Source organism: Dreissena polymorpha, chromosome 16 (genome assembly GCF_020536995.1).
Source record: "Dreissena polymorpha isolate Duluth1 chromosome 16, UMN_Dpol_1.0, whole genome shotgun sequence".
Lineage (NCBI taxonomy): Eukaryota > Metazoa > Mollusca > Bivalvia > Myida > Dreissenidae > Dreissena > Dreissena polymorpha.
Window position 1 is genome coordinate 2,543,950 of NC_068370.1, and position 27,186 is coordinate 2,571,135.

At 37.4% G+C, this 27,186-nt stretch overlaps 1 protein-coding gene and 1 long non-coding RNA gene across 16 annotated transcripts in view; one reads left to right on the forward strand and one right to left on the reverse strand.

The window, feature by feature from the left end:
* The window catches only part of LOC127861849 (uncharacterized), a 72,258-nt gene that overhangs the window by 18,846 nt on the left and 26,226 nt on the right, over positions 1–27,186 (forward strand). For 12 of the 15 annotated variants that reach the window (XR_008040324.1, XM_052400538.1, XM_052400546.1 and 9 more), the window contains exons 7-13: positions 7,252–7,483; positions 7,720–7,950; positions 9,954–10,034; positions 11,969–12,052; positions 14,189–14,272; positions 20,641–20,736; positions 22,930–26,709. Coding sequence is in view for 14 of the 15 variants with exons in the window: in XM_052400538.1 (XP_052256498.1) it covers positions 7,252–7,483; positions 7,720–7,950; positions 9,954–10,034; positions 11,969–12,052; positions 14,189–14,272; positions 20,641–20,736; positions 22,930–26,709 (4,588 nt within the window). In the remaining variant the exon portion in view is untranslated. The remainder of the gene's footprint in view (positions 1–7,251; positions 7,484–7,719; positions 7,951–9,953; positions 10,035–11,968; positions 12,053–14,188; positions 14,273–20,640; positions 20,737–22,929; positions 26,710–27,186) is intronic. The other 3 variants (XM_052400541.1, XM_052400545.1, XM_052400544.1) reach the window with 3 other exon arrangements.
* On the reverse strand, positions 56–4,194 carry LOC127861864 (uncharacterized). Its single transcript, XR_008040328.1, has 5 exons — positions 4,002–4,194; positions 3,460–3,547; positions 3,227–3,296; positions 2,630–2,702; positions 56–2,257 (listed from the first exon to the last, which is right to left on the reverse strand). It is a non-coding gene; the product is annotated as an uncharacterized LOC127861864 (long non-coding RNA).

The following is a 27,186-nucleotide window of genomic DNA, read 5'->3' on the forward strand; positions in this document are numbered from 1 at the left end:
AGAAACAGTTATGCAGCCCAGGGAAATCTCATTTAAGTAGAAATAAGCAACTATATTTAACTTCAATTCCTTTTAATATATTCACTTTACCCATTTTATATCAAATACATATTAAAATAACTGTACACAAATTCGCGAAAACCATATTTTTGCCAAGCCTATATTTTCGATTTGTTCAATATGTAATTAAAAGGCATATACTGATTTGATGTCATTTAAGATTATTATTAACTCTATATAAGAATAACATGTAAGAGTAAAACGATATGTAGTGTCGCGAAAACATATGATATAGTATTGTAATAATTGGTTTGAATACATTGTAACAATGTTAATTAAGCGAGCATTTTTTTCTCTCTCAAGAAAATTAAAATTTCGGCTCCAGTAATATCAATCACAAGATAACTTGATAAATATTTACAGTGATTTTTTTGCTTAAAATTACCGCCGATTTTTGGCTGCTTCCCAATCGAAAGATCTATGTTTTTTTCCCAAAAAGCTGATGAAAATTTCCCAATAAAAGATCATTTTCTTAAAACAAATAAAAAGCCTCTTATGACTTATGATTTCTTAACTCTAGATCCCAACTTTTTATTTAAACATCCTACAAAATATATAACTTTAATTTAGTCCTTTTTGTTGATAAATAAGTCCCAAAGTTGCCACTTTTATCAATTAAAACAATCTCAATTTGACCAGACTCCATTTCTCAAAATGGCTAGAAAAAAAACTGAACAGGCACTTAATTAAAAGCAATTTTAATTCTGTTACTTATATTTATAATGCTTAATTTTATGGTTTATCGCACTATTTTCCCAATTTCATGGTTTATCGCGATAATTTTCCCAATTCAAATCGCACAGTCTGTAACAAATAAAAGCAAAAAAAAATCACTGATTTGTGCGAAACGTCATTAAGAATAGCATCTGCATGTTTATGTAATTAATACGAGTGTAAAGAAATTGTTTCGTCAAAAAATACGATAGGACTATAACAAAACGTATAATTTTGTCATTTGTGTCGAAAAACCATGTATATAGTTTAATCATTTTTTAATGAATGATTAAAGTATATTTTTGCATTTCAAAGTTGTTCACATATACAGATCTATTTTGATACGTATTATAGAAAATAAACATCCACAATCAAATAAACTCATTGGAAAATCTGGCATTTTCTTATTTGAAACGATAAATATATATGCGCACACTAAACGTACTGCATTCTAAACTATTTTAAATCTATACATATTGAATCAATTATAATGTGTCAATGCCATTTGCTACGTAAACATTCCAATAAATGATGTGTATAATTATTGAAAAACCTGAATGCTTTCAAATATTTTCATAAATGCATCGAATCCTTTTAAAAATTTTAAATCTTTATACAGGTCGTACATATAATACGTTCAGGTTTCAGACACAATTTCCTCATGATCATTGATGTCGGAGGAATTTGAACAGTTTCATCGACAGTTCCCACAGCCTTGTGAACAATCTTGTGAACAATCAAGTCCATGTTTCCTACACGTATATCGTTGTGAGTCACAACTTTGTTGGCAATTACAGCGTATTACTTTGAGTAGAGGTTCAGGAGCAGACAGATGTGTCCTTACTGGAATTAATTTGTAGTTGGATATATCCCAACCCAAATCTACTGCATCCAGTGTGTTGTTCCCTCGCCATATCTGTGTCTGTAGGTATGTGCGCAGTGATTGAAAGCGAAAGGCAGCCGTTTTGCTTGACAAGTTGTGCAAACCTTCTGGGTAAACTTCCAGAATCTCAGGATATCGAGCCCGTCTAAAGTATCACCGTTGTTGAGAAAAAATATTGCCTCTGTACCATGATTTGTTATCTTGTTAACGTCTGGTTCTTCTTCATTTAATATCTCAATGATCTGTCTGAACAATTGGGACTGGTTCTGAAAAGCTTCAGTACGGCTTCTTTGCTGATACCATATATCATAGAAATCGCATCACAACCTGTGTATGCATGTATGAACGGAAGCATGTTGCATAACTCTGGTCCAAGGACATTCTTCTTGATATTCGATACTTTCTTTGTCTGATTTACTCGCCTTATATCTGATTTATACGATTTAGCGTAGAAAAAGCAGACACACTTGATATCAAACGTCTCATCTGATCTTAAACTTTTTGTCCGATTTAGCGTAAAAAAAGCAGTCACACTTGATATCAAACGTCTCATCAGATCTTAAATTTCTGCTTTTCGCCTGTCATCCATCATACATTGCCCTGCAACAAAAATGCTGAAATAATTGATTGCATAAATATATTTTAAATATAATTTCAATACATACAACTGTAACAGACGTAGAATAATGTTAAATAAGTATTTGTGTTGCCTCCAAGTATTTTGAATCAGTGTTGGTTTTATTTTCTGTGTCCTTTTTGATTTTGGAAGATATGTTTACTATATAATAGCATACTTTAGTATAATAAAGTACGTGCTGGGTGGTACGAGTGGCAAAATGTTAAAAACCACTTGTGAACAGACGCAATCCAAATATCACTGACTAGCAGTATAATTATTCTTTTAAATTATCATTTTTTTTATAACAATACATGACATATCCTAAAATGGACTATTCAGTAAATATAACATACCATGCTGAATGATAAAGATGGCCAAAGCTACTTGAACTTTTGGTCTTGTCACATACTTTATACACTACTGCGTCTGCACAAAAGGCAAAACAGAATATCAAACAAAGGAAATGGCTTTTAAAACTTGAAACTATATATATTTGCTTGAAAATTATAATCTGTACATCAAACTAATAATTGTATACAGGAGTTATAGACAATCAACGAGTTGTGCGATCTTACTATTTTCTGAAAAATGTGTTTTGTTATTGGACTATGTGTATGCCTTATTGTGATAAATGTTTAAAGTTCAAATCATAGGGGTACATAATGTATTTACAAATTGCAGTGCGTCATATAATTCAATTTTAGAACTATATGACATACCTTTATGCTACATATTTGACCTCTGGTAACAGCCTTATATATCGGTCTCAATGTTTTCGCAGTATATGAAATGCTTTAAAGGGACTTGTGCCAGTCGTCAGATTAACATTCCTACAAATTTAGAGAAAGTGTAAATAAAAGTGTTTTTTTTCAATAAATTAATTTCAACATTCAATTCGTTTTAAGGATGTTAACATAAATTTTAATAAATGCATGCGAATGCACCCTTACCTTTGCTTAAAAAATTCCCAATAACCAGCCCCCACTGCCTTCTTTCAACTTCTCTCGTCGATGTATGAACCTAGAAAAAAAGTTATTCATTACTTTATATTAGCCTTATTATAGTTCATTCATTATGTATCATAAACTTGTTGCCTTTGTACTGCATTATTCTCTATAGAATGTTTGCAACAATTTCAAAAGCTTACTGATTGCATTCTAAAGATATGTGAGGGTAAACATACCTAAGTATTGATATTTGCAGGTAACAAGCCACATTAAACAAGAGTAACTGATTTCTTCCGCAATCTATATTTCATTGATCCACGTGACCTGAAATGGAGTTAATATAGAAAATATTTAATACTTAGCAATTTCATGTTCATAATAAACGTGTTTAAATAAAAAATAGAATGAAATGCGACAAACTAAGAAATAATATTTTTCACAAATTTTGCGAATTTTGACAATAACACGCTTCCGTACTTTTAACAATTTTGCAGAATTCGGTTTACAGGTTGTCAAAAAAAATTCTCATGAACTTACAATGCTTCCAGTAAATACCGATTGTCAATGTGTCTTTTATATGTAAAAAAAATCTACAAAGAAGTATAAACGACTCAATAAGTCAATATATCATATATAACTTGATGCATGTGTTTGAAGAGGGCTCCTTCTTATAATCTTGTTTCAACTAGATTTCTGCTAAAACATCGGCACTATTAAGTATTGCTCTATATTGAAATATATCAATTCACATCACTTGAAATACAAAACTTCTACTTACCGTCTTTATAACCTAAAATCACAGTTGATACCACATCGATCAGCAGAACTGTCAACTGACTTTGCCCGCCATGTTGTACTGTTGCACGTCACTTTATGACGTCATATTTATTGGAAAACCATGTATGGTGTACTACATTTGACATCAGAAAAATTTGCATTTTTCGCCATTTTTAACGTTTAATTTAAACACTTTCCCCATTGAGTTGAGACTTGAAAATAACACTTTGTATTAATAAGACATAGGAGAATACGATCCACACGGAATTAATTCTTTTGCAATTTTTTCTAGGTTAAAAATAGACTGACTGGAGTAGATGTGAATCATTAACTATGACACTAACAAAACATAATTCTCTGATAATGGTTTTGAACCCTAATCCCAATGTTAACAAGCAAGCATACATATACACTGTAAATGCATAATTAACAAATGTATATTGTTTAAACCTTACAATAATTAACTTAAATTGTATTGGAATGGGTTAAATAATGCTGCAATGATAGATAACATATGATAACAATTATTGAACTTCGATCTAAAACCAAACATGAAAGAGAATTAAACATATGGATTAACATGCGTAATAACCCGAACAATAATGTATATACAAAGTATCTGATTGTTGGACTCCCGGAAGTCTGTTCGGACTCATAAATGTTTAAAGTAGGGACTCCTTACTAAGATTAGTTAGTGTCGAACACTGTTACATCATTGTACATGTGTACTTTGTGTGGGAACTAGTTTCTCAGTCTTCTGTGTATCAAAGCAAAACTTATGGGAGTGTTTTTAATACTTTGTAGAAGTTCAAGAACAAGTTTTTCACAGATTTTTATGTCCCCCACCACTATAGTGGGGGACATAATGTTTTTGCCTTGTCTGTTGGTTGGTTGGTTGGTCTGTTGGTTGGTTTGCGCCAACTTTAACATTTGCAATAACTTTTGCAATATTGAAGATAGCAACTTGATATTTGGCATGCATGTGTATCTCATGGAGCTGCACATTTTGAGTGGTGAAAGGTCAAGGTCATCCTTCAAGGTCAAAGGTAAAAAAAAAGTCAAAGCGGCGCAGAAGGGGACATAGTATTTCTGACAAACACATTTCTTGTTGTTTTTGTTATAGAGTTACGTGCTCTCTCCTTATGCAATTGATTCAATAAATAAACACGAAGCTTTGTCTTTGTGTGTGATCACTGTGTGGTAGCAAACAACACAATTTTGAGAAAAGTCGTGCACCTACATGAAATGAGCCCTTGTGGAGGTATTTGTCATCTCCAATGACTGTTATAGTTTGAGAAGTGTTTGATGGGGCGAGGGTGGAGGTGGGGTGGGGCGTTGTTAGGAGTGACAAAGATGTCCTGCTGGACGTAATTGAGTATTTTCCCACAGTTTTCCACATTTAGTAATAGCTAATTATCAAATTAAATCTTAGCCCAAATACAAAACTCATTTTTGTGTGAGAAATTATGTCTTGTGACATTCTCCATTTACCTCTGATTTAAGAAGGGCAGTTGTCAGTTACTGGCCTTAGTATGTGCACTTCGTGTGAGTAGGTCAATTAACGCCATTATAGGACTGGAATACTAAAGAAAACAACACGCATCCAAGAAGGTTGCCATGATTTTTTTGTAACAATGGAAAGCTGATGATGACAAACTATAGGCCGAGCAGCATCAATGTTGAAACAAACCTTTGCAATGCTTTGTCTGAAGCTAGACATGATAGAGAGTAACCTTTTTTCAATGCCATGACATTTTGTGTCCTAAAGAGTGGGCTCACCCTCAGCCCTGGGGGAATTAGGCCAGATCCATTCTAGGGAAATGTTAAAAAGGTCAATTCTGTATATATTTAGAACAGTTGATAGCTGATGATGACATACTGTACTCAGAGCAGTGTCAATGTTGAAAGAAACCTATGCAATGCTTTGTCTGAAGCTAGGCATTACACATGATAAGAGGTTGTTTTTATGCCCCTGAGGGTGGCATATAGCTGTTGAACTGTCAGTCAGACTGTCCGTCTGAAAACTTTAACAATGGCCATTACTTTTGCAATATTGAAGATGCATGTGTATCTCATGGAGCTGAACATTTTGGTGAAAGGTCAAGGTCATCCTTCAAGGTCAAAGGTCAAATATATGGGTCAAAATCGCTCATTTAATGTACACTTTTGCAGTATTTCAATATTCAAGATAGCAACTTGATATTTGGCATGCATGTGTATCTCATGGAGCTGCACAATTTGAGTGGTGAAAGGTCAAGGTCATCCTTCAAGGTCAGAGGTCAAAATTATGTGGACAAAATCGCTCATTTTATGAGTACTTTTGCAATATTGAAGATAGCAACTTGATATTTGGCAGGCATGTGTATCTCATGGAGCTGCACATTTTGAGTGGTCAAAGGTCAAGGTCATCCTTCAAGGTCAGAGGTCAAATATATGTGGCCCAAATCGCTTATTTTATGAATACTTTTGCAATATTGAAGATAGCAGTTTGATATTTGGCATGCATGTGTATCTCATGGAGCTGCACATTTTAAGTGGTGAAAAGTCAAAGTCATCCTTCAAGGTCAAATATATGGGTCAAAATTGCTCATGTAATGTCACTTCTGCAATATTGAAGCTAGCAATTTTATATTTGAAATGCATGTGTATCTCATGGAGCTGCACATTTTGAGTGGTGAAGGGTCAAGGTCAAGGTCATCCTTCAAGGTCAAACGTCATATAGGGGGACATTGTGTTTCACAAACACATCTTGTTTGATTGAAGTATTGAGATAGGTCCCTTCACCTTTAAAAATCAAAATAGATGAGCTGTCTGCACCCCCAAGGCGGTGCTCTTGTTAAATTTTGATATACTGCTACTCAGTGCTAGATATAAGACACATGTTCATTGATTATATCCGTGGCAATAGATTCAGTAATATACTGGAAGCCTGGGCATAAATATTTTCAGCAACAATGGCCTTGTTAATATTTATGCCTTTAGTGCTCATGAAATTTACGTCTATATTAGATTATTTTATAACATTTGATAACAAGCAATCTATTCACATCAGAGATAATGAAGAAACATGTGAAAAGCGTTTAAAAAAAATGGGAAAGCTTGACTGAATAGCTAGCTTATTTTGTTAACAGCTTACATGAAGTTCACTAGAAAGTTCATAGAAAGTACTGACCTTCAATGTATACAGCATTATATGCACATGAACAGTACAAATTTGCAGCAATGTGATGTTTTATCTAATTTAATCCTAGGTGGGCTCCGGTTGGGACGACTCCAGTAGCACCTTACAGCCAGCAGGTTTTGGTGGCCAGTCAAGCAAAACACAGTCAGCAGGTTTCGGTGGCCAGTCAAGCTCCTTTGGCAGCAGTCGTCCACAGTCTGGAGGCGGTGGTTTTGGGTCGAGCCGGCCAAGTGGGGGCGGCTTTGGGCAACAGAATGGAACAGGGGAAGATAACTCAGGCTGGGATGACAATGGATCTTCGGGTAATTGTTTGATAGTTGGTTGTTATATTCTCATTCAGTACAGTCATCTTGTGAAGCACATGACTCCTTCACTTCAAATTTTGAAACCAGTCAATCAAGGTCACATGGTAGAGGGGCAGGGAGATTGTGTTTTACAAACAATTATTTTTTTTAATTACAGTGATATATGTTTGAAAATTGTTTTCATTTCATACTATGTTTAGAGTGTTTTTTATTTGAAAACTCTTGTATTTAAGGTGCCAAAAAATCCTTTGGTGGTGGAGGATTTGGATCTGGTGGAGACTCTGGATTTGGAGGAAGAAAATCTGGTGGATTTGGTGGATCAGGAGGGAGCAGTGGATTTGGTGGTGGCAGCAGTGGATCTGGTGGTGGAAGCAGTGGATTTGGTGGTGGCAGCAGTGGATTTGGTGGTAGCAGCAGTGGATTTGGAGGCAGCTCTGAGTCACGTAGTTTTGGAAACAATGCAGGTATTGACTGTTCTTTTTTTGGCAAATAATTGAATAGTTATAATAAACCTGGTTGTATTTTGAAGGCCATTAATTCCGCAATTAACCAGTAGAGTATATATCCAGTTGGTAAATCATAGCATCAATATAAAATAGTTTTTGTGTTTGCAATATCATAGTGGAATTAATCCATTTATTGCAATCTTAAATTTTCTAGTCACAATTTTCAACTGTATTTACTCCACAAATCCTTAAGCAGACCTGTTTACTCCTTCGGGTTCGCCGTTGTTTCTACCAATTTAGAGACAAAATTCCACATTACAGATCGGCGACGAAAAACTATGATTTTCCGCGACAAAATCAATTTCCTTTTTTTCGGGTAATTTTTCTCTTTTCATCTCTCTTTCCTTCAAATCATTACGTTTCGGTACTTGGATTATCATCATTGTCAATAGGCGCTTATTACATCTGATAGCAATCGATACCCGGATGAATGGCGTCCTCCAGCTCCAAGCGAAAATTGAATTTGGAAGATGATGAAGTTATTGATAACTGTGAAAAGAAAAAGAATAATCAAAAGTTTAAAACTTAAGTTTAAGTTCTGCTAAAGGAGAATGCTTCGTGCATTGCAATATCTGTTGCTGCGATTTGTCATGCGCCCATGGAGGTCTAGACGACTGCAGGAGACACGTCCAAAGTAAAAATCATCAGGACTTTTTGAAGTTAAAAGATAAAAACAAGTCAATAGAAAGTTTTGTAGCAAAACCAACCAATTCTACAGATTAAGTAACAAAAGCAGAGGTATTAATGTGTGGACTTGTGGCCGACTTGAACTTGCCAAATATCACTGTGAATAAGTTGTGCTCGACACTTAAACAGATGTTTCTAGATTCAAAGATTGCAAGAGGTATATGCCCTATGGATGAACTTATGGTAGTTATGTCCGATTGTTTGATGTCATTGTGAAAGATTGACATGGTGTCGTATAATATCATGTTAATTGTGTGAATTGTCCTGAAACAGTTCACTGACTTGTACTAGTATGTAGTAAAAGAGAGCTTATTGCAGAACATTTAAATACATGTATCCAGTCTAGTACATGTATTCTGATTCAGTAAAGATAAACTTCAGAAATAAAAAGAACCCTGCTTATTCCAATTAAAATGTCTTTTTGCATTAATTTCAGGGGTTTTTTTGGCCCGATTTTATCGGCTATGTTCCCAATCCCAAAAAGTATACTTTTTTCCCAAAATGTGGCCAAAAATTCCCAATTTCCAAAAAAAAAAAAAAAAAATTTTTTTTTTTTTTTTTTTTTTTTTAGAAAGAAGTCTAATGCGTATTTTATCTCAATTTCAATTCAATTACATCTAACAAAGTATTATATGATTTTGTTTTTTTAATTTGAATGATTATGAAGAGTTATATCAAATTTAGTATTTCCCTAATCAGTGGACTTTTCATGTGGAAAAAAAGGCTAATGAATTTATTTTCCCAATTTCATGAAAATGCCGATAAAATTCCCAATTCCAAAGCCATGGGCTATCTTCCCAAAAAATGGGGAAAAAACCCTGAATTTAAAGTATTGCTTTTTGTTACAATCAATAAATACAGGTCTTGTAGAGTAAACAACGTGTTGTATGGGCTTAACAATTAAATTTCGTGAATACTACTGACAAGTACTCCAAACTACTGATTAAGCACTCTAAAACTACTGTTCGGCACAAAATGGGGTACAATGTAAACAGGTCTGCTGAAGAAAATATAACAGAATTGATATAATAACACTGCCAAAAATGAAGTTTCTTGTTGAAACGGGGATTTTTAGGCATCTATATCAAGCCATTGTTTAGAATCATAAATCGTGTTATATTTATTGGATTTATTGAAATATCTGGACTCCTCCCAAAGACGCTAGACCCTGAAAATGAGTAAAAGTGACTTTGGTTAGTGATTGGATCAAGTCTAATTAATCAATTTAAAAACTGAGTTTACTGGTGCTTGAACTGTACGTTTGCTTGATACAGGAAGAGATGGTGGAAGCAGAGACTGTTTCAAGTGTGGTGAGGGTGGACATATGGCTAGAGACTGCACCAACCCACCGAAAGGTAAGGCTCTCTCATGTTAAGAAAATAACATACCTAGAAGATGCATGGATGATTAAATCTTGATCGGCTTCAAGTAGCACATGCAGTTTTGATTGTAGTCTCAAAAATGTTGCTGACAGTCATAGAAATTGAATATTCACCAAACGTTTTGTAGGAATAACATCTTTGCAAAGTTTTATACCCAGAACATAATGCTGTAGGAGTATTTTGGACTTCAAATTATCAGAAAATAGTGAAATTTAATTAGTTAAACAATGAGGAACTGTAACTGAATGGCTAGCAGCTCTTTTCCACATAAGATCACTTTCTTTTCTTTTTAGCTCACCTGTCACAAAGTGACATGGTGAGCTTATGTGACAGTGTGATGTCCGGCGTCCGTTGTGCGTGCGTGTGTGCGTCAACAATTTGTTTGTGTAGACAGTAGAGGTCACAGTTTTCATCCAATCTTAATGAAATTTGGTCAGACTGTTTATCTTGATGAAATCTGGGTTGGCATTGTGTTTGGGTCATCTGGGTTCAAAAACTAGGTCACTAGGTCAAATAATAGAAAAAACCTTGTGTAGACAATAGAGGTCACAGTTTTCATCCAATCTTTATGAAATTTGGTCAGAATGTTTATCTTGATTAAATCTGGGTTGGGATTGTATTTGGGTCATCTGGGTTCAAACACTAGGTCAAATAATAGAAAAACCCTGTGTAGACAATAGAGGTCACAGTTTTCATCCAATCTTTATGAAATTTGGTCAGAATGTTTATCTTGATGAAATCTGGGTTGGGATTGTATTAGGGTCATCTGGGGTCAAAAACTAGGTCACTAGGTCAAATAATAGAAAAACTTTGTGTAGACAATAGAGGTCACAGTTTTCATCCAATCTTTATGAAATTTGGTCAGAATGTTTATCTTGATGAAATCTGGGTTGGGATTGTATTTGGGTCATCTGGGATCAAAAACTAGGTCACTAGGTCAAATAATAGAAAAACCTTGTGTAGACAATAGAGGTCACAGTTTTCATCCAATCTTTATGAAATTTGATCAGAATGTTTATCTTGATAAAATCTGGAATGGGATTGTATTCGGGTCATCTGGGTTCAGAAACTAGGTTACTAGGTCGAGTAATAGAAAAACCTTGTGTAGATAATAGAGGTCACAGTTTTCATTAGATCTTAATGAAATTTGCTCAGAATGTTTGTCTTGTTAAAATCTGGGTTGGGATTGAATTCGGGTCATCTAGGGTCAGAAACTAGGTCACTATGTCAAAGTTTAAAAAAACAACTTTTGTAGACAGTAGAGGTCATAGATTTCATCCAAACTTAATGAAATTTGGCCAGAGTGTTAATCTTTATGAAATCTGGGTTGGGATTGTATTTGGGTCATCTGGGGTCAAAAACTAGGTCAAATCATAGAAAAACCTTGTGTTGACACTAGAGGTCATTGTTTTCATCTGATCTTAATGAAATATGGTCAGAATGTTTATCTTGATAATATCTGATTTGGATCGTATATGGGTCATCTGGGGTCAGAAATTAGGTCACCGGACCAATTCTAGTAAAATCTTGTGTAGATGAAATAGGTCATAGTTTTCATCACGTCTTAATGAAATTTTGTCAGAAATGTATTAATTAATTAAATCTGACTTGGGATTGAATATAGGTCTGATAGAATTTAAGTTGATGTAGCAAGGTTAGTCAGGTGAGCGATTCAGGGCCATCATGGCCCTCTTGTTTAACATTAACACGAGTGTCAGCATTCATGTGTACATATTTTGTATCACAAGCTTGTATTTTGTGCTAAGATTATCAGAAATGTAGAGCCTTGCTTGCAACATGTTCTATCTTTGCAACTGTTACATATTTTATAAACATTCTGACATTGCCTTGGTCAAACTTCTTATGTTGATGTCTGCTGTAGTGGTTCTTCATCGTTTGTTACATAGCCGGAGCTGGCGGAGGGGGCAGAGAATGTTACAAGTGCGGGGAAGGAGGCCACATGGCAAGAGACTGTACAAACCCACCAAAAGGTATATCCAGCAGTGTCAGATCAGGATTATTGGCACCTTATAATATAGGCCGTGCTCTGTGAAAAGGGGGTTTAATGCATGAGCGCAAAGTATTGTCCTAGATTAGCCTGTGCTTGCTATCAGGGACAATTTTTCCTGCTTCTATGATATTTTTCGTTTCAAGAAAGTCTCTAAATTTAAAAGAAAATACCATATAGCATGGAAGTGTTGTCCAGGATTAGCCTGTGTGGACTGCGCAGGCTTATCAGGGACTGCACTGGCTTAAAGGGGTTAACACTATGCACATGAATTAAGGCCATTTTTCTAAGAATGGCTAAGGCCATCCTTAAAAAATTGTTTGTTTGGCATAATCCGACCCAGGTAAATTTGGGTGGGTAGGTAGGTAGGGATTTTTTTTTTAGCTCACCTGATTGCTCAGGTGAGCTTTTCTGACCGGTTTTTGTCCGGCATATGTCTCTGTCCGTCCATCCGTAAACATTTGTTCGTTTACACTCTAGAGGCCACATTTCTTGTCCCATCTTCATGAAACTTGGTCAAAAGCTTTGCCCCAATAAAATCTCGGCCGAGTTCGAAACTGAGTTGTGCCGGGTCAAAAACTAGGTCACTAGGTAAAAAAAAAAAAAACCTTGTAAACACTGTAGAAGTCACATTTTATGTTCAATCTTCATGTAGCTTTGTCAAAATGTTTGTCTTAATAATATCTTGATTGAGTTCAAAAGTGGTTCCTGTGTGTTGAAAAACATGGCAGCCAGTGGGCGGGGCAGTGATCCTTATTTGGCTATAGAGAAACCTTTTAAACACTCTAGATGTCACAATTTTTGCCCAATCATCATGAAAGTTGGTCAAAACATTGGTTTTATTGATTTCTTGGACGAGTTCGAAAATGGTCCAGATCGGTGAAAAAACATGGTCGCCAGGTGGCGGGGCAGTTTTCTCTATATGTATATAGTGAAAACATGGGAACACTCTAGAAGTCACATTTTTGGTCCAATGTTCATGAAATTTGTTCAGAACATGTGTTTTTTGGATATGACAGTTGAGTTCGAAAATGGTTAGGATCAGTAAAAAAGCATGGCCGCTGGGGGGGGGTCATTTTCCTAACATTTATATAGTATTAACAGCTTTTGAACACTATATAGTTTATCATGTCAAGGGAAGTAACTGCAAATGAAAAAATATGTTGAATTGACAGAGTTGTCTCCCTTTTAAGCTCACCTGATTGCTCAGGTGAGCTTTTGTGACCGGTCTGTGTCCGTCCGTCCGTCCTTAAACATTTGCTCGTAAACACTCTAGAGGCCACATTTCTTGTCCCATCTTCATGAAACTTGGTCAGAAGCTTTGTCCCAATGAAATATCGGCCGAGTTAGAAACTGGGTTGTGCCGGGTCAAAAACTAGGTCACTAGGTCAAAAAAAAGAAAAACCTTGTAAACACTGTAGAGTCACTATGTCAAAGTTTAAAAAAAAAAACTTGTAGACAAAAAAGGTCATAGTATTCATCCAAACTTAATAAAATTTGGCCAGAGTGTTTATCTTGATGAAATCTGGGTTGGGATTGTATTTGGGTCATCTGGGGTTAAAAACTAGGTCACTAGGTCAAATCATAGAAAAACCTAGTGTTGACAATAGAGGTCATCGTTTTCATCTGATCTTAATGAAATATGGTCAGAATGTTTATCTTGATAATATCTGATTTTGGATCGTATATGGGTCATCTGGGGTCAGAAATTAGGTCACTGGGCCAATTCAAGTAAAACCTTGTGTAGATGAAATAGGTCATAGTTTTCATCACGTCTTAATGAAATTTTGTCAGAAATGTATTAATCAATTAAATCTGACTTGGGATTGAATATAGGTCTGATAGAATTTAAGTTGATGTAGCAAGGTTAGTCAGGTGAGCGATTCAGGGCCATCATGGCCCTCTTGTTTAACATTAACACGAGTGTCAGCATTCATGTAAACATATTTTGTATCACAAGCTTGTAATTTGTGCTAAGATTATCAGAAATGTAGAGCCTTGCTTGCAACATGTTCTATCTTTGCAACTGTTACATATTTTATAAACATTCTGACATTGCCTTGGTCAAACTTCTTATGTTGATGTCTGCTGTAGTGGTTCTTCATCGTTTGTTACATAGCCGGAGCTGGCGGAGGGGGCAGAGAATGTTACAAGTGCGGGGAAGGAGGCCACATGGCAAGAGACTGTACAAACCCACCAAAAGGTATATCCAGCAGTGTCAGATCAGGATTATTGGCACCTTATAATATAGGCCGTGCTCTGTGAAAAGGGGGTTTAATGCATGAGCGCAAAGTATTGTCCTAGATTAGCCTGTGCTTGCTATCAGGGACGATTTTTCCTGCTTCTATGATATTTTTCGTTTCAAGAAAGTCTCTACATTTAAAAGAAAATTTCATATAGCATGGAAGTGTTTCCAGGATTAGCCTGTGTGGACTGCGCAGGCTTATCAGGGACTGCACTGGCTTAAAGGGGTTAACACTATGCACATGAATTAAGGCCATTTTTCTAAGAATGTGGCGAAGGCCATCCTTAAAAAATTGTTTGTTTTGCATAATCTGACCCAGGTAAATTTGGGTGGGTAGGTAGGTAGGGATTTTTTTTTTAGCTCGCCTGATTGCTCAGGTGAGCTTTTCTGACCGGTCTTTGTCCGGCGTATGTCCAACCGTCCGTAAACATTTGCTCGTAAACACTCTAGAGGCCACATTTCTTGTCCCATCTTCATGAAACTTGGTCAAAAGCTTTGCCCCAATAAAATCTCGGCCGAGTTCGAAACTGGGTTGTGCCGGGTCAAAAACTAGGTCACTAGGTAAAAAAAAAGAAAAACCTTGTAAACACTGTAGAAGTCACATTTTATGTTCAATCTTCATGTAACTTTGTCAAAATGTTTGTCTTAATGATATCTTGATTGAGTTTAAAAGTGGTTCCTGTGTGTTGAAAAACATGGCAGCCAGTGGGCGGGGCAGTTTTCCTTATTTGGCTATAGCGAAACCTTGTAAACACTCTAGAAGTCACAATTTTTGCCCAATCATCATGAAAGTTGGTCAAAACATTGATTTTATTGATATCTCGGACGAGTTCGAAAATGGTCGGGATCGGTGAAAAAACATGGCCGCCAGTGGGCGGGGCATTTTTCTCTATATGTATATAGTGAAAACATGTGAACACAGTAGAAGTCACATTTTGGGCCAAATTTTCATGAAATTTGCTCAGAACATTTTTTTCCTTGATACGAGAGTTGAGTTCAAAAATGGTTCCGGTGAGTTGAATAATATGGCTGCTGGGAGGGGGGCAGTTTTCTCATTATGCCCCCCCCCCCCCCCCCCCTTTCGAACAAGAGGGGGTATATTGTTTTGCTCATGTCTGTCCGTCCACCAGATGGTTTCCGGATTATAACTCAAGAGCGCTTATGCCAAGGATCATGAAACTTTATAGGTACATTGATCATGACTTGCAGATGACCCCTATTGATTTTCAGGTCAAAGGTCAAGGTCACGATGACCCGAAATAGTAAAATGGTGTCCGGATTATAACTCAAGAACACTTATGCCTAGGATCATGAAACTTCATAGATACATTGATCATGACTCGCAGATGACCCCTATTCATTTTCAGGTCCAAGGTCACGGTGATCCAAAGCAGTAAAATGGTTTCCGGATGATAACTTAAGAACTCTTATGCCTAGGATCATGAAACTTCATAGATACATTGATCATGACTCGCAGATGACCCCTATTGATTTTTTGGTCAAAGGTCACGGTCACGGTGATCCAAAGCAGTAAAATGGTTTCCGGATGATAACTAAAGAACACTTATGCCTAGGATCATGAAACTTCATAGATACATTGATCATGACTCGCAGATAACCCCTATTGATTTTCAGGTCACTAGGTAAAAGGTCAAGGTCACTATGACCCGAAATAGTAAAATGGTTTCTGGATGATAACTCAAGAACTCTTATGCCTAGGATCATGAAACTTCATAGATACATTGATTATGACTTGCAGATGACCCCTATTGATTTTCAGTTCACTAGGTCAAAGGTCAAGGTCACGGTGACCCAAAGCAGTAAAATGGTTTCCGGATGATAACTCAAGAACGCTTATGCCTAGGATCATGAAACTTCATAGATACATTGATCATGACTCGCAGATAACCCCTATTGATTTTCAGGTCACTAGGTCAAAGGTCAAGGTCATGATGACCCGAAATAGGAAATGGTTTCCGGATGATAACTCAAGAATGCTTAGGCCTAGGATCATTTAACTTCATAGGTACATTGATCATAACTCGTAGATGACCCCTATTGATTTTCTGGTCACTAGGTCAGAGGTCAAGGTCAGGATGACCCGAAATAGTAAAATGGTTTCCGGATGATAACTCAAGAACGCTCATGCCTAGCATCATGAAACTTCATAGGTACATTGATCATGACTTGAAGATGACCCCTATTGATTTTCAGGTCACTAGGTCAAAGGTCAAGGTCAAGGTGACCTGTAATATTAAAATGGTTTCTGGATGATAACTCAGAACGCTTATGCCTAGAATCATGAAACTTCATAGATACATTGATCATGACTTGCAGATGACCCCTATTGATTTTCAGGTCAAAGGTCACGGTGACCCAAAGCATTAAAATGCTTTCCGGATGATAACTCAAGAACGCTTATGCCTAGGATCATGAAACTTCATAGATACATTGATCATGACTCGCAGAAATCCCCTTTTGATTTTCAGGTCACTAGGTGAAAGGTCAAGGTCACGATGACCCAAAATAGTAAATTGGTTTCGGGATGATAACTCAAGAACGCTTAGGCCTAGAATCATTAAACTTCATAGGTACATTGATCATAACTCGTAGATGACCCCTATTGATTTTCAGGTCACTAGGTCAAAGGTCAAGGTCACGATGCCCCGAAATAGTAAAATGGTTTCCGGATGATAACTCAAGAACGCTTAGGCCTAGGATCATGAAACTTTATAGGTACATTGATCATGATTTGTAGATGACCCCTATTGATTTTCAGGTCACTAGGTCAAAGGTCAAGGTCACGGTGACCCGAAATAGTAAAATGGTTTCCAGATGATAACTCAAGAACTCTTATGCCTAGGATCATGAAACTTCATAGGTACATTGATCATGACTCAAAGATGACCCCTATTGATTTTCAGGTCACTAGGTCAAAGGTCAAGGTGACCTGAAATAGTAAAATGGTTTCTGGATGATAACTCAAGAGCACTTATGCCTAGGATCATGAAACTTTATAGTTACAATGATCATGACTCGCAGATGACCCCTATTGATTTTTAGGTCACTAGGTCCAAGGTCAAGGTCACGGTGACCTGAAATAGTAAAATGGTTTCTGGATGATAACTCAAGAACGCTTATGCCTAGGATCATGAAACTTCATAGGTATATTGATCATGACTTGCAGATGACCCCTATTGATTATCAGGTCACTAGGTCAAAGGTCAAGGTCACAGTGCAAAAAAACGTATTCACACAATGGCTTTCAAGGTCACGCAGGGTTCGCACAGACCTTGAAAAGTGCTTGAATTTCAATGTTCTCCTTGAAAAGTGCTTGTAAAGGCTGTGGAGTGCTTAAAAAGTGCTTGTTTGCATATAAAAACTTAAAATGCTTGAAAAGTGCTTATTTTGGGCTTCAAAAGTGCTTGAAAAAAGTACCAAAGGTAAAAATATATAATTTCATATCTTTTCCATGAGTCCGAAGTCGTTGTTGTTTTTTTTCACAATTTTATATGACAGTTCTGATCTGTTTATACTGGATCGGTACAGGCTGGTACGGGTTTTAGAACATAAGGGAGACAACTACTAATAATCTTCCGCCAATCGGTCTACTTCGGGTTTTTGTACACATTATGCCATTTATAATACAGTGCTGACAAGTTGAAATATGCCAGCGAATAAGTTCATTTTTCAGAAAATGTGGCTTTTGAAGTACCCTTGGGTTGTTGACAACGCCGATTCTAAAGTCAAAGCATCTTCTAAAGTATGCAGAACAGATATAGAGATCGCTAGTATGGTGGAATCGGCGTTGAAAAGCCACATAAGAGTGCATTTAGAACATTTAGAATACATATTCAATACAAATAACAGGTTTTGTTTTGGTATGTGTAATGCCTTTGGTCAAATACTTTATCATAATGAAATATCTTGCTTTTGATTAAACAGTGTTAGTGTAGCAGGGTAGTGCAGACTGTTGTAAGTCACATAGAATGTGAAGCAAGAAGATACCAATTTAACGAAAATTTAGTCAGTAAGTGACACAGAATAATATACAGTTTTCAGTAGGTCGGACTAAAAAAGTGGTTGAATTTGGATTTTTTTCCCTTGAAAAGTGCTTAAAAAGTGCTTGAATTTCATTGGAGAAAATATGTATGAACCCTGTCATGGTGACTCAACTTAGAAAAATGGTTTCCGGATGATAACTCAAGAATGCTTACGCCTAGAAGATCATGAAACTTCATAGGTACATTGATCATGACTCGCAGATGAAATAATGATGAAACTTGACCAGGATGTTTGTCTGGACAATATCTAGGTCAAGTTTGACATTTGGTAAAGATTGAATGAACTGACTCCTCTCAGGTGAGCGAACTAGGGCCATCTTGGCCCTCTTGTTTAAGTAATTTTTTTTCTGACATTGAACTCCGACATATACCAAACGGAAAGGTAATTATCAAATAAAGCTCCAAGTCTTCTGCCTCATGAAAGGAAATTGGTAAAGATTTTTCTGCACCGTCCGTATCACCGCACGTGTATTCATAAGTCTATTTTGTCTATAAAGAACTTCGAAAATATAATATAATCGACGAAAAATACTTTAAACCGAAAACGACAGTCCGAAAAATTGTACGCATTTTGCACATGAAATAAAATGTGCATATCGTTTGACTACAGAAAATGAAAACAAGTAACCTAGCAAAAACGTAATTAATATACTATTTGGTTGACATATTTCTTTACTATAGCATAGTTTGTGAGTAAAAAACAGCAAAGTAATTATAACATTTTAATTTCAATCAAGAACAGAAAGCTGCAACATCTTCGACATGTAACTAATTATTTAATTATCATCCTTTAATTCAGATCGATAGTCGGTAGAAATTTGTAAAGTGATCAGCTTAAAATAATTTATTGAGTGTTACGCTTCTTTTCATTTGCTTATTTTTTATACGACTTTTGCCATCGGCCGTTATATTGTAGGCAGAGGACAATATCAATTGTGTATTCCATTATCTGCGCATGAATGACCCAATATTACCCGATAGCGAACTCAATCTTGATTGGCCAGCTACCATATGCGCTTCAAATTGTTCATGGAAACAAAGAGAAAAATAGTTTAAAAAAAAACACTCCGGATTAAAATGGCGGATGTTTTCAATGAAATTTAACGAGATTTAAGCATATTCGCAAATTATATTTTTCTAGAGCCAAATTCGCTATACTTTTGCAAATGGCGAATGACAGCGCGAGCCCTGTAATAGTGAGAATTTATTCCAATAATAACACATTCGCAATGCTCGCGCTGTCGTTTGCCATTTGAGTCATTTGCGAAACTATTAAGAATTTGGCTCAAGAACAATCTAAATTACGAAAATGCGAAATTCTAGTAAAATTTTGTTGAAAACATCCACCATTTTAATCAGGACTGGTTTTCTATATTTGTCTCTTTGTTTCAATGAAAGTGTTCGCAATTCGAACAGTTATCGAAACCCGGTCTGTACCCGATTAGACATTAGTTATGACCTTATTGTTAATGAAGTGCACATGGTAGCTGGCATATCAGCATTGAGCTCGCTTACACATAACATGACATTGTCAAATGAAACGCGAGAACGGGTGGAGCTATCGGATAATATTGGGTCATTCATGCGCAGATGTTGTATAATGTGAATACACATTTAATAATGCCATCTGCCTCCTAAATAGCGACCGGTCGGAAAGTTGTATAAAGAGATAAGCAAATGAAACAAAAACATGACAATACCCGTCAATAAATATTTCTAAGCTGACCACTTTTTTATCTTTCTACCAAATATTTACCGAACTGGAAAAAGAGTGATAATTAAATAATTAGTTATATGGCAATAATATTACACATCTCTGCTGATTGCCGAATTGAATTGAACGGTGATAATTAATTAATTTGTTTTTTACTCCCAAACTATCCTGAACAACAGCAGCGTATTTTAATTAAAGGGATACGAGAAAAACAGGAGCGGTTTAATTGTATTTAAAGTCTAATTAATCGCATATGCACATGTCAAATAAATACGCGATTCAAATAAATACCGGTACGCATTTTGTTCATTGCTATTCTAGATATCCTTGAAAGAGCATTCAATTAAATGACGCAAATAACCGGAAAGGATAAAAAGCGGACAGGAAAAATTTAGCGGAAAGAAGTTTCGGCGAGCAAAAAAAAATTGTTTTTGGAAAGTAACAAAAAAAAAACATTCAGACGGGACGATTTTAGTGGGTCAGTCGGGTTATGCCAAACAAAAGAATTTTTAAGGATGGCCTAAAGTGTCTCATTTCTTGACTTCCAGCTGGAGGTGGTGGTGGGAGAGGTGGTGGCAGCAGAGACTGTTACAAGTGTGGAGAGGGTGGACATATGGCAAGAGACTGCACCAACCCACCCAAAGGTATAAGATCCATTGCTTATAGACTTAATAGCCTTGTACAGGTTATGCCTCAGTAGATCAGAGCTCCAGATAAGGATTTATGAAATTAGTAACGGTTGCCACTGACAGAAAGAAAAGGAGTAACGCTTAAAATCAATTAGTACCTGTACTACCATATCCAAAAATACAGGTAGTACTGTACTACCCGTGTTCTTGGATATTGAAGGGTGTATAACTGACTTTACAGAAACGTTTGCAGCAATTATAATAAATATATGTAGCTTCTTAAACAGTTACTGTATTAGGTTTTCCATTCTGAATTATGATGCTAATACAACTACACATTAAAACTCATGACTAATACTATTTCTTCATTTTTCTTGACAAGAAAACACAAGCCAACTAGTAAGCTAAGTAAATGAACACTTATTTCACTGTCTCATCCGTTTCCCATCGTGTTTTCTAACGTTTTACGCCACCGATGCAATCAAATCGTTTTATATCGGGGCGACAATGTCTTTTTCTGGGTTTACAGATTTAATGTCAGGATGGTTAGAAGACACCGTATGTAGTCATTATATGACAACAAAGTGTTGTTTTGAGCTGCTTTTACAAGTTACAGGAAATCACGTGACAGAATAGACAATAATATATGAACCCAGTCTACAACTTTTCGGTAATTTAAATTAACAAAAGTGCGGTTAGGTTAGAGACCAACAACTCACGCCGCGCTGACACAGACGTATCGGTACGGCCAGATTTTTTTCATAAATGCGTAAAATGGATATTAATGTCGTAATTGTACGTCCAGTTTATAAAAATAAATAGGTAAATCTTCAGGAAAAAGGCGTATTTACGGCTGTACGGCCCTTATCTGGAGCTCTGGTAGATCTAGCTGTTCTGTAGATGTTGTTATAAGGTATCATGTTCCATTTAAAATGACCTAAAGTTAACTCCTTTCTCTGTTTAAAACTTACAAAAGCTCCTTGTATTAAACAGAATTACTGCTCAACACATGACATCTGTTAGCAATATTAACATTGCATATTGATTTTAATTGATGTGAGCCGTGCTCTGTGAAAAGGGAGTTAACCCTTTCAGTGCGGAAACCGAATTTTAAAGGCCTTTGCAAACAGTTTGGATCCAGATGAGACGCCACAGAACGTGGTGTCTCATCAGGATCCAAACTGTTTGCTATTCTGATAGTATTCTTTGAAAAAAAATCCAAGAAAATGCTAGTTTTAAAAATTCAGCAGACAACATTTTAGCAGACGACAAATTTTCCAGCATGCAAGGGGTAATGCATGTGCGTAAAATGTTGTCCCAGATTAGCCTTTGCAGTCTGCACAGGCTAATCACAAACAACTCTTTACGCACATGCATTTAACCCCCATTTCACAGAGCGAGGCTCATACATGCTTGTTGAAGCCTTAACCCTTTGCATGCTGGGAAATTTGTCGTCTGCTAATATGTTGTCTGCTGAATATCTTAAATTAGCATTTTCTTCGATTTTTTTCAAAGAATACTATAAGAGTAGCTAACAGTTTGGATCCTGATGAGATGCCACGTTCTGTGGCGTCTCATCTGGATCCAAACTGTTTGCAAAGGCCTTCATAATTCGGTTCCAGCACTGAAAGGGTTAAATATCAGAAACCTATGTAATTAAGTTATCAATAACAGTTTTTGTTAAAACTTAAAGGCATTTTAAGAAGAATTTTCCCATTGAACTGTTTTCATTATGTGTAATGCATATTCAGGGCTCTCACTGGTTTAAACTTTTCTTTTGCCACTCATTTTTGCCATTTTAATATTGTTTCTCCACTTTAAAAAATATGAGCCATTTTGTATTCATTCTTAAATCAAAGTGTACAGTATGAAAAATGCTAATATTCTTTAGTTTATAATTACAACCCAATATTACACTAGTTCTTACTTGAATGTCTGTTATATTATGTGGTAATGATACTATGAATAAACACTGTAACTTCAATATGGGCCACAAATTGAAAGATTTTATCGCCACTTGCAAATGGCGGCGGGAGCCTTTATATTGGAAAATGCCGTATTCACTAACAACTTTCAATGTTGATACTTAAATTGATTTTACTTCATGTATATTCTTTTTCCTAAATTTGACCTGACAACAAGCAGTGATGAATTGCAGACTTTTCATGGTGAATGGTTGATCACTGTTATAACTGCCTTATCTTTCAGAAGGAGCTGGGCCAAGACGTGGCGGGGGTGGATTTGGTGGAGGTGGAGGTGATAGATCCGGTGGATTTGGTGGTGGAGGTGATAGATCCGGTGGATTTGGTGGTGGAGGTGATAGATCCGGTGGATTTGGTGGTGGAGGTGATAGATCCGGTGGATTCGGAGCCAAAACTGGTGGTGGATTTGGGTCCAAGCCTGGCGGTGGTGGGTTTGGTGCCAGTAATGACTCCACCAAAGGAAGCGATGACTGGGGAGATGGAAACACCTCCAGTGGAGGATTTGGAGCCAAGACTGGCGGTGGATTCGGGTCCAAGCCTGGCGGTGGTGGTGGGTTTGGATCACAGGGCGGGGGCTTTGGTGAGAAAAGTGGCGGTTTTGGAGAGCGTTCTGGCGGAGGTGGGTTTGGTGCTGGAAGAAGTGGGGGTGGTTTTGGAGCTAAAGCTGCTGACAGTGGATTTGGATCAAGCTCTGGAGATGACTGGGGTAGTAGTGTAGGAAACGAGCCTGCGCAGTCCGGTGGATTTCAGAAGAAAGGTGCTGGTGATGGCGGGATGGGAAGCCGAAGTGGTGGCTTCGGAGCAAAGCCCAGTCAGGGATTTGGTGGACCTGCTACAGGCGCGACTGTTGGGGATGATGAATGGGGGGCTGAACCTGTGCCCACAACTACCGCAGTCCTGGCCTCACCATCTGGGGATGCGTCTTCAAAGGGAAATAAGCCAGATAAATATTCTCCCAATAAATTTTCTCCTGTCACATTGGAAATTGGTGAACAAATTGATGTGTATGCAGTCTACATTACCAATCCTGATCAGTTCTGGTGTCAAGTGATAAGAAATACCGCCAGTCTTGAGCAGCTAATGGAGGACATGAATGTTTGTTATAATGGTGTTGCAGATGGGGAAATGATTTTGTCAAACCCGGCCGTTGGAGCTCCATGTGCTGCTAAATTCGCTGAGGACAATATGTGGTATAGAGCTGAAATTGTTACACCAGGCAAGCCTGCAACTGTTGTTCATTTTGTTGATTATGGCAATTCCGAATCTGTCCCAACTGATCAGTTGAAACAGTTGAAGCAGGAATTTATGACGCTAAATACACAAGGAATTCGCTGTGCATTGGATGGAGTGATGGCAACAAACAAGTCCTGGTCTGAACAGGCTGTTGCTGATTTCGAAGACATGACAATGGAAAAACATCTTGTTGCTAAAGTTACTGGAAAGAGTGGTGGATTGTGTTACATGATAAACATTGAAAATACTGATGACGAAGTCAATGTCGGTGAATCTATGTGTTCCAAGGGTCACTGCTCATTTGCAACTGTTAAGTCAGAACCTGTTGAAGATTTAGTCGTGAAAAGCCCATTTACTGAACTTGATCTGGAAATCGGAAGCGAGATGGATGCTTATGTTTCGTGGGTAGAGAGTCCAGAACAGTTCTGGATACAACCAGTGAGTCTTGAAGATGCCTTAGTGGAGTTTGTGGAGGAAATACAAGCAGTGTATACTTCTGGACAGGGGAGAGAACTGATCCCAGGGTCCATAGAACCAGGGACTGCAGTTATGGCCCCTTTCTCTGAGGACAAGGCTTGGTATAGGGGATTTGTGGAAAAGGTCACGGGGTCAATGTGTAAAGTTCGATTTGTAGACTATGGTAATGCTGATACTGTAGAAAGAGGCCAGCTAAGACTTCCGGTAGATGAAATCTTGAGAAAAAAGGCACAGGCAGGCATGTGTAAATTAGTGGGAATAAAACCACTTCAAAGTAGTGGATACACATCTGATGCTAAAGATATATTTGATGGTTTGGTGAAGGATGCTGTTGTGAAATGCAAGGTGATTCAAGTTAAAGATGGGTTGTTCTCTGTTGATATCAATGTTGAGGGAACAAATGTTAAGGATTACTTAGTGAAAGCTGCTGTTGTGAAAGAGGAGAAAGAGACTGTTGCTGTTAAATCACAACTTGGTAATACTGAAACATTGCAGTACCCTCCTGCTGTAGAACTCATGCCAGGTACCACAGAAAAGGTTATTATTTCGCACACAGACTCGGTTGCTAGCTTTTGGTGCCAGTTACTGAAAAACGAAGCCCAGTTGGATGATATCATGGCAAAGCTTGAAGAACAGTGTCATTCAGGTACAGGAGTACAGAGCTTCCCTATAGATATGGCATGTGCAGCAAAATTCAGCGCTGATGCTTGCTGGTACAGAGCAAAAGTTGTGGCCACTTACCCTGACAGTGTTGAAGTTCTCTTCGTTGACTATGGGAACTCCGAGAAAGTGAACATGACTGATGTGTGCCTGCTGCGTGAAGACCTTGTAGCCCTTCCACCTCAAGCCATGCAGTGTGAGCTGGAGAACGCAAGCAGGGCCAGTAATCGTCTCACTGCCAAATTCACAGAGCAGGTCGAAGACAAAGAGGTAACAGCTGCCATAATTGATGCTCAGGATGGAGTCACGATAGTGAGTCTTACCCTTCCAACTGGAGAAAATGTGGGTGAACTTCTTGGACTTGTGAACATAGAGCCAACGGTCAAACCAACAATGAAAGATGTATGTGAATCAATGGCCAGTACAAGCTTGAATGTTTCCAAAGCATACACAATGTCAAAATTACCAAGCACTTGCTCTGTGTACCTTTCAAACATAATTTCACCGGCAGAATTCTTTGTTCAACAAGTCAGCGAAGAAGAGAAGTTGACAGACTTGATGGAGAAAGTGACCAGCCATTGCGAAAGTGCGCCTGGTGTAGGGGCAATGTCCATTGGAATGATATGCTGTGCAAAATACTCCGAGGATGAAGCCTGGTACCGTGCCAAAGTTGTGAAGGTTGATGGCAAAATGGCAACTGTTGAGTTTGTGGATTATGGAAACTCAGAAGAGACCAGCTCTGATAACCTTAGAAACATCTCAGATGAACTACTCAAAATACCTGTGTTTGCCTTGTCTTGTGGGCTGTATTGTGTGAACCCAGTAGATGGGGAATGGTCAAAGGAAGCTTTAGAGAAATTTGAGGAATTGACCTTGGACAAAGAGCTGCACTGTGAACTAATTGCAGATGGTAATAAAGTAAGGTTGAGAGCTGATGGCGTTGATGTGTCAGCTAATTTGATAGGACTTGCAACGGGTAATGATACTATTCTAGTGAGAGATATTAAAAGTGAATCAGATAGTGTTGATGAAGTGACCGATGAACTGAAAAAGGTAGCAATAAAAGTGGAATCATCTACATGCGATGCAAACTTTCCCAGTCAGGTTGTACGATCGGACCCTGCCAGCGGTTATATATCACATGTTGATGAGGACGGCACATTCTACATACAGCTGACAGAGTTGGAAGACGACCTTAACAAACTCGTTGAACAAGTCCAAGGTGCTGCAGATGCCACACCTCTAGATTTGACAACTTTAAAGGTTGATGAAAAAGTTATCGCAAGATATTCAGAAGACACCAGTTGGTACCGGGCCACTGTTTTACAAGTAAAATCTGACACAGTCACTGTGAGATTTGTTGACTATGGTAACTGTGATGTGATAACTTCCAATGACGATCTAAGAGCTGTGTCACAACAACATTGTGAAAAGCCTCCCTTTGCATACGCTTGCAAATTCAGTGGCCGTAGCCTGGACACGCCATCTCAAGTAGAACAACTTGTTGAGATTACCAAGGACAAGGAACTGACAGTGACATTCATGACCCAAAAACCGATATATGAAGTAACATTGGAAGACGAAGAACTTCAGAATGTAGCTGATCTGCTTGAATTGCCCATAATTGATGCTAAAGGTAAATTTTAACAGTTGGAATTGTGCCTCCATCTGGGAGAGGGGGGCATTATGCATGTGAGTTATGTGTCATCCCAGATTTGCCTGTGCGGTTTTCACAGGCTAATCAGGGATGAAACTTTCCACCAAGACTTGATTTTCACTAATAAGAGACCTTCTATAAACAAAAAATTCCTTAAAAGCGGAAAATGTCACTGATTAGCCTGTGCAAACTGAACATGCAAATATGGGGTGACAGTTTACACACTCATGCATTAAGACCCATTTTCCCAGTGAGGCTCATTTTTTATTGTGATCATTCGTGCAAGTTAAGGCAGTAAGAAACCCTGACTATGAGACTAGAATTGGGACTTTGAACTTAGTTGTTTGTGTTTAATGGCATAATTAGTAGTAAAGACATAAATAAAATTTAAAAAACACTAGACTAAAAATTAAGTGTAATGTATTATGTTGCCATTCAAACTTTTTCAAGTAAAAA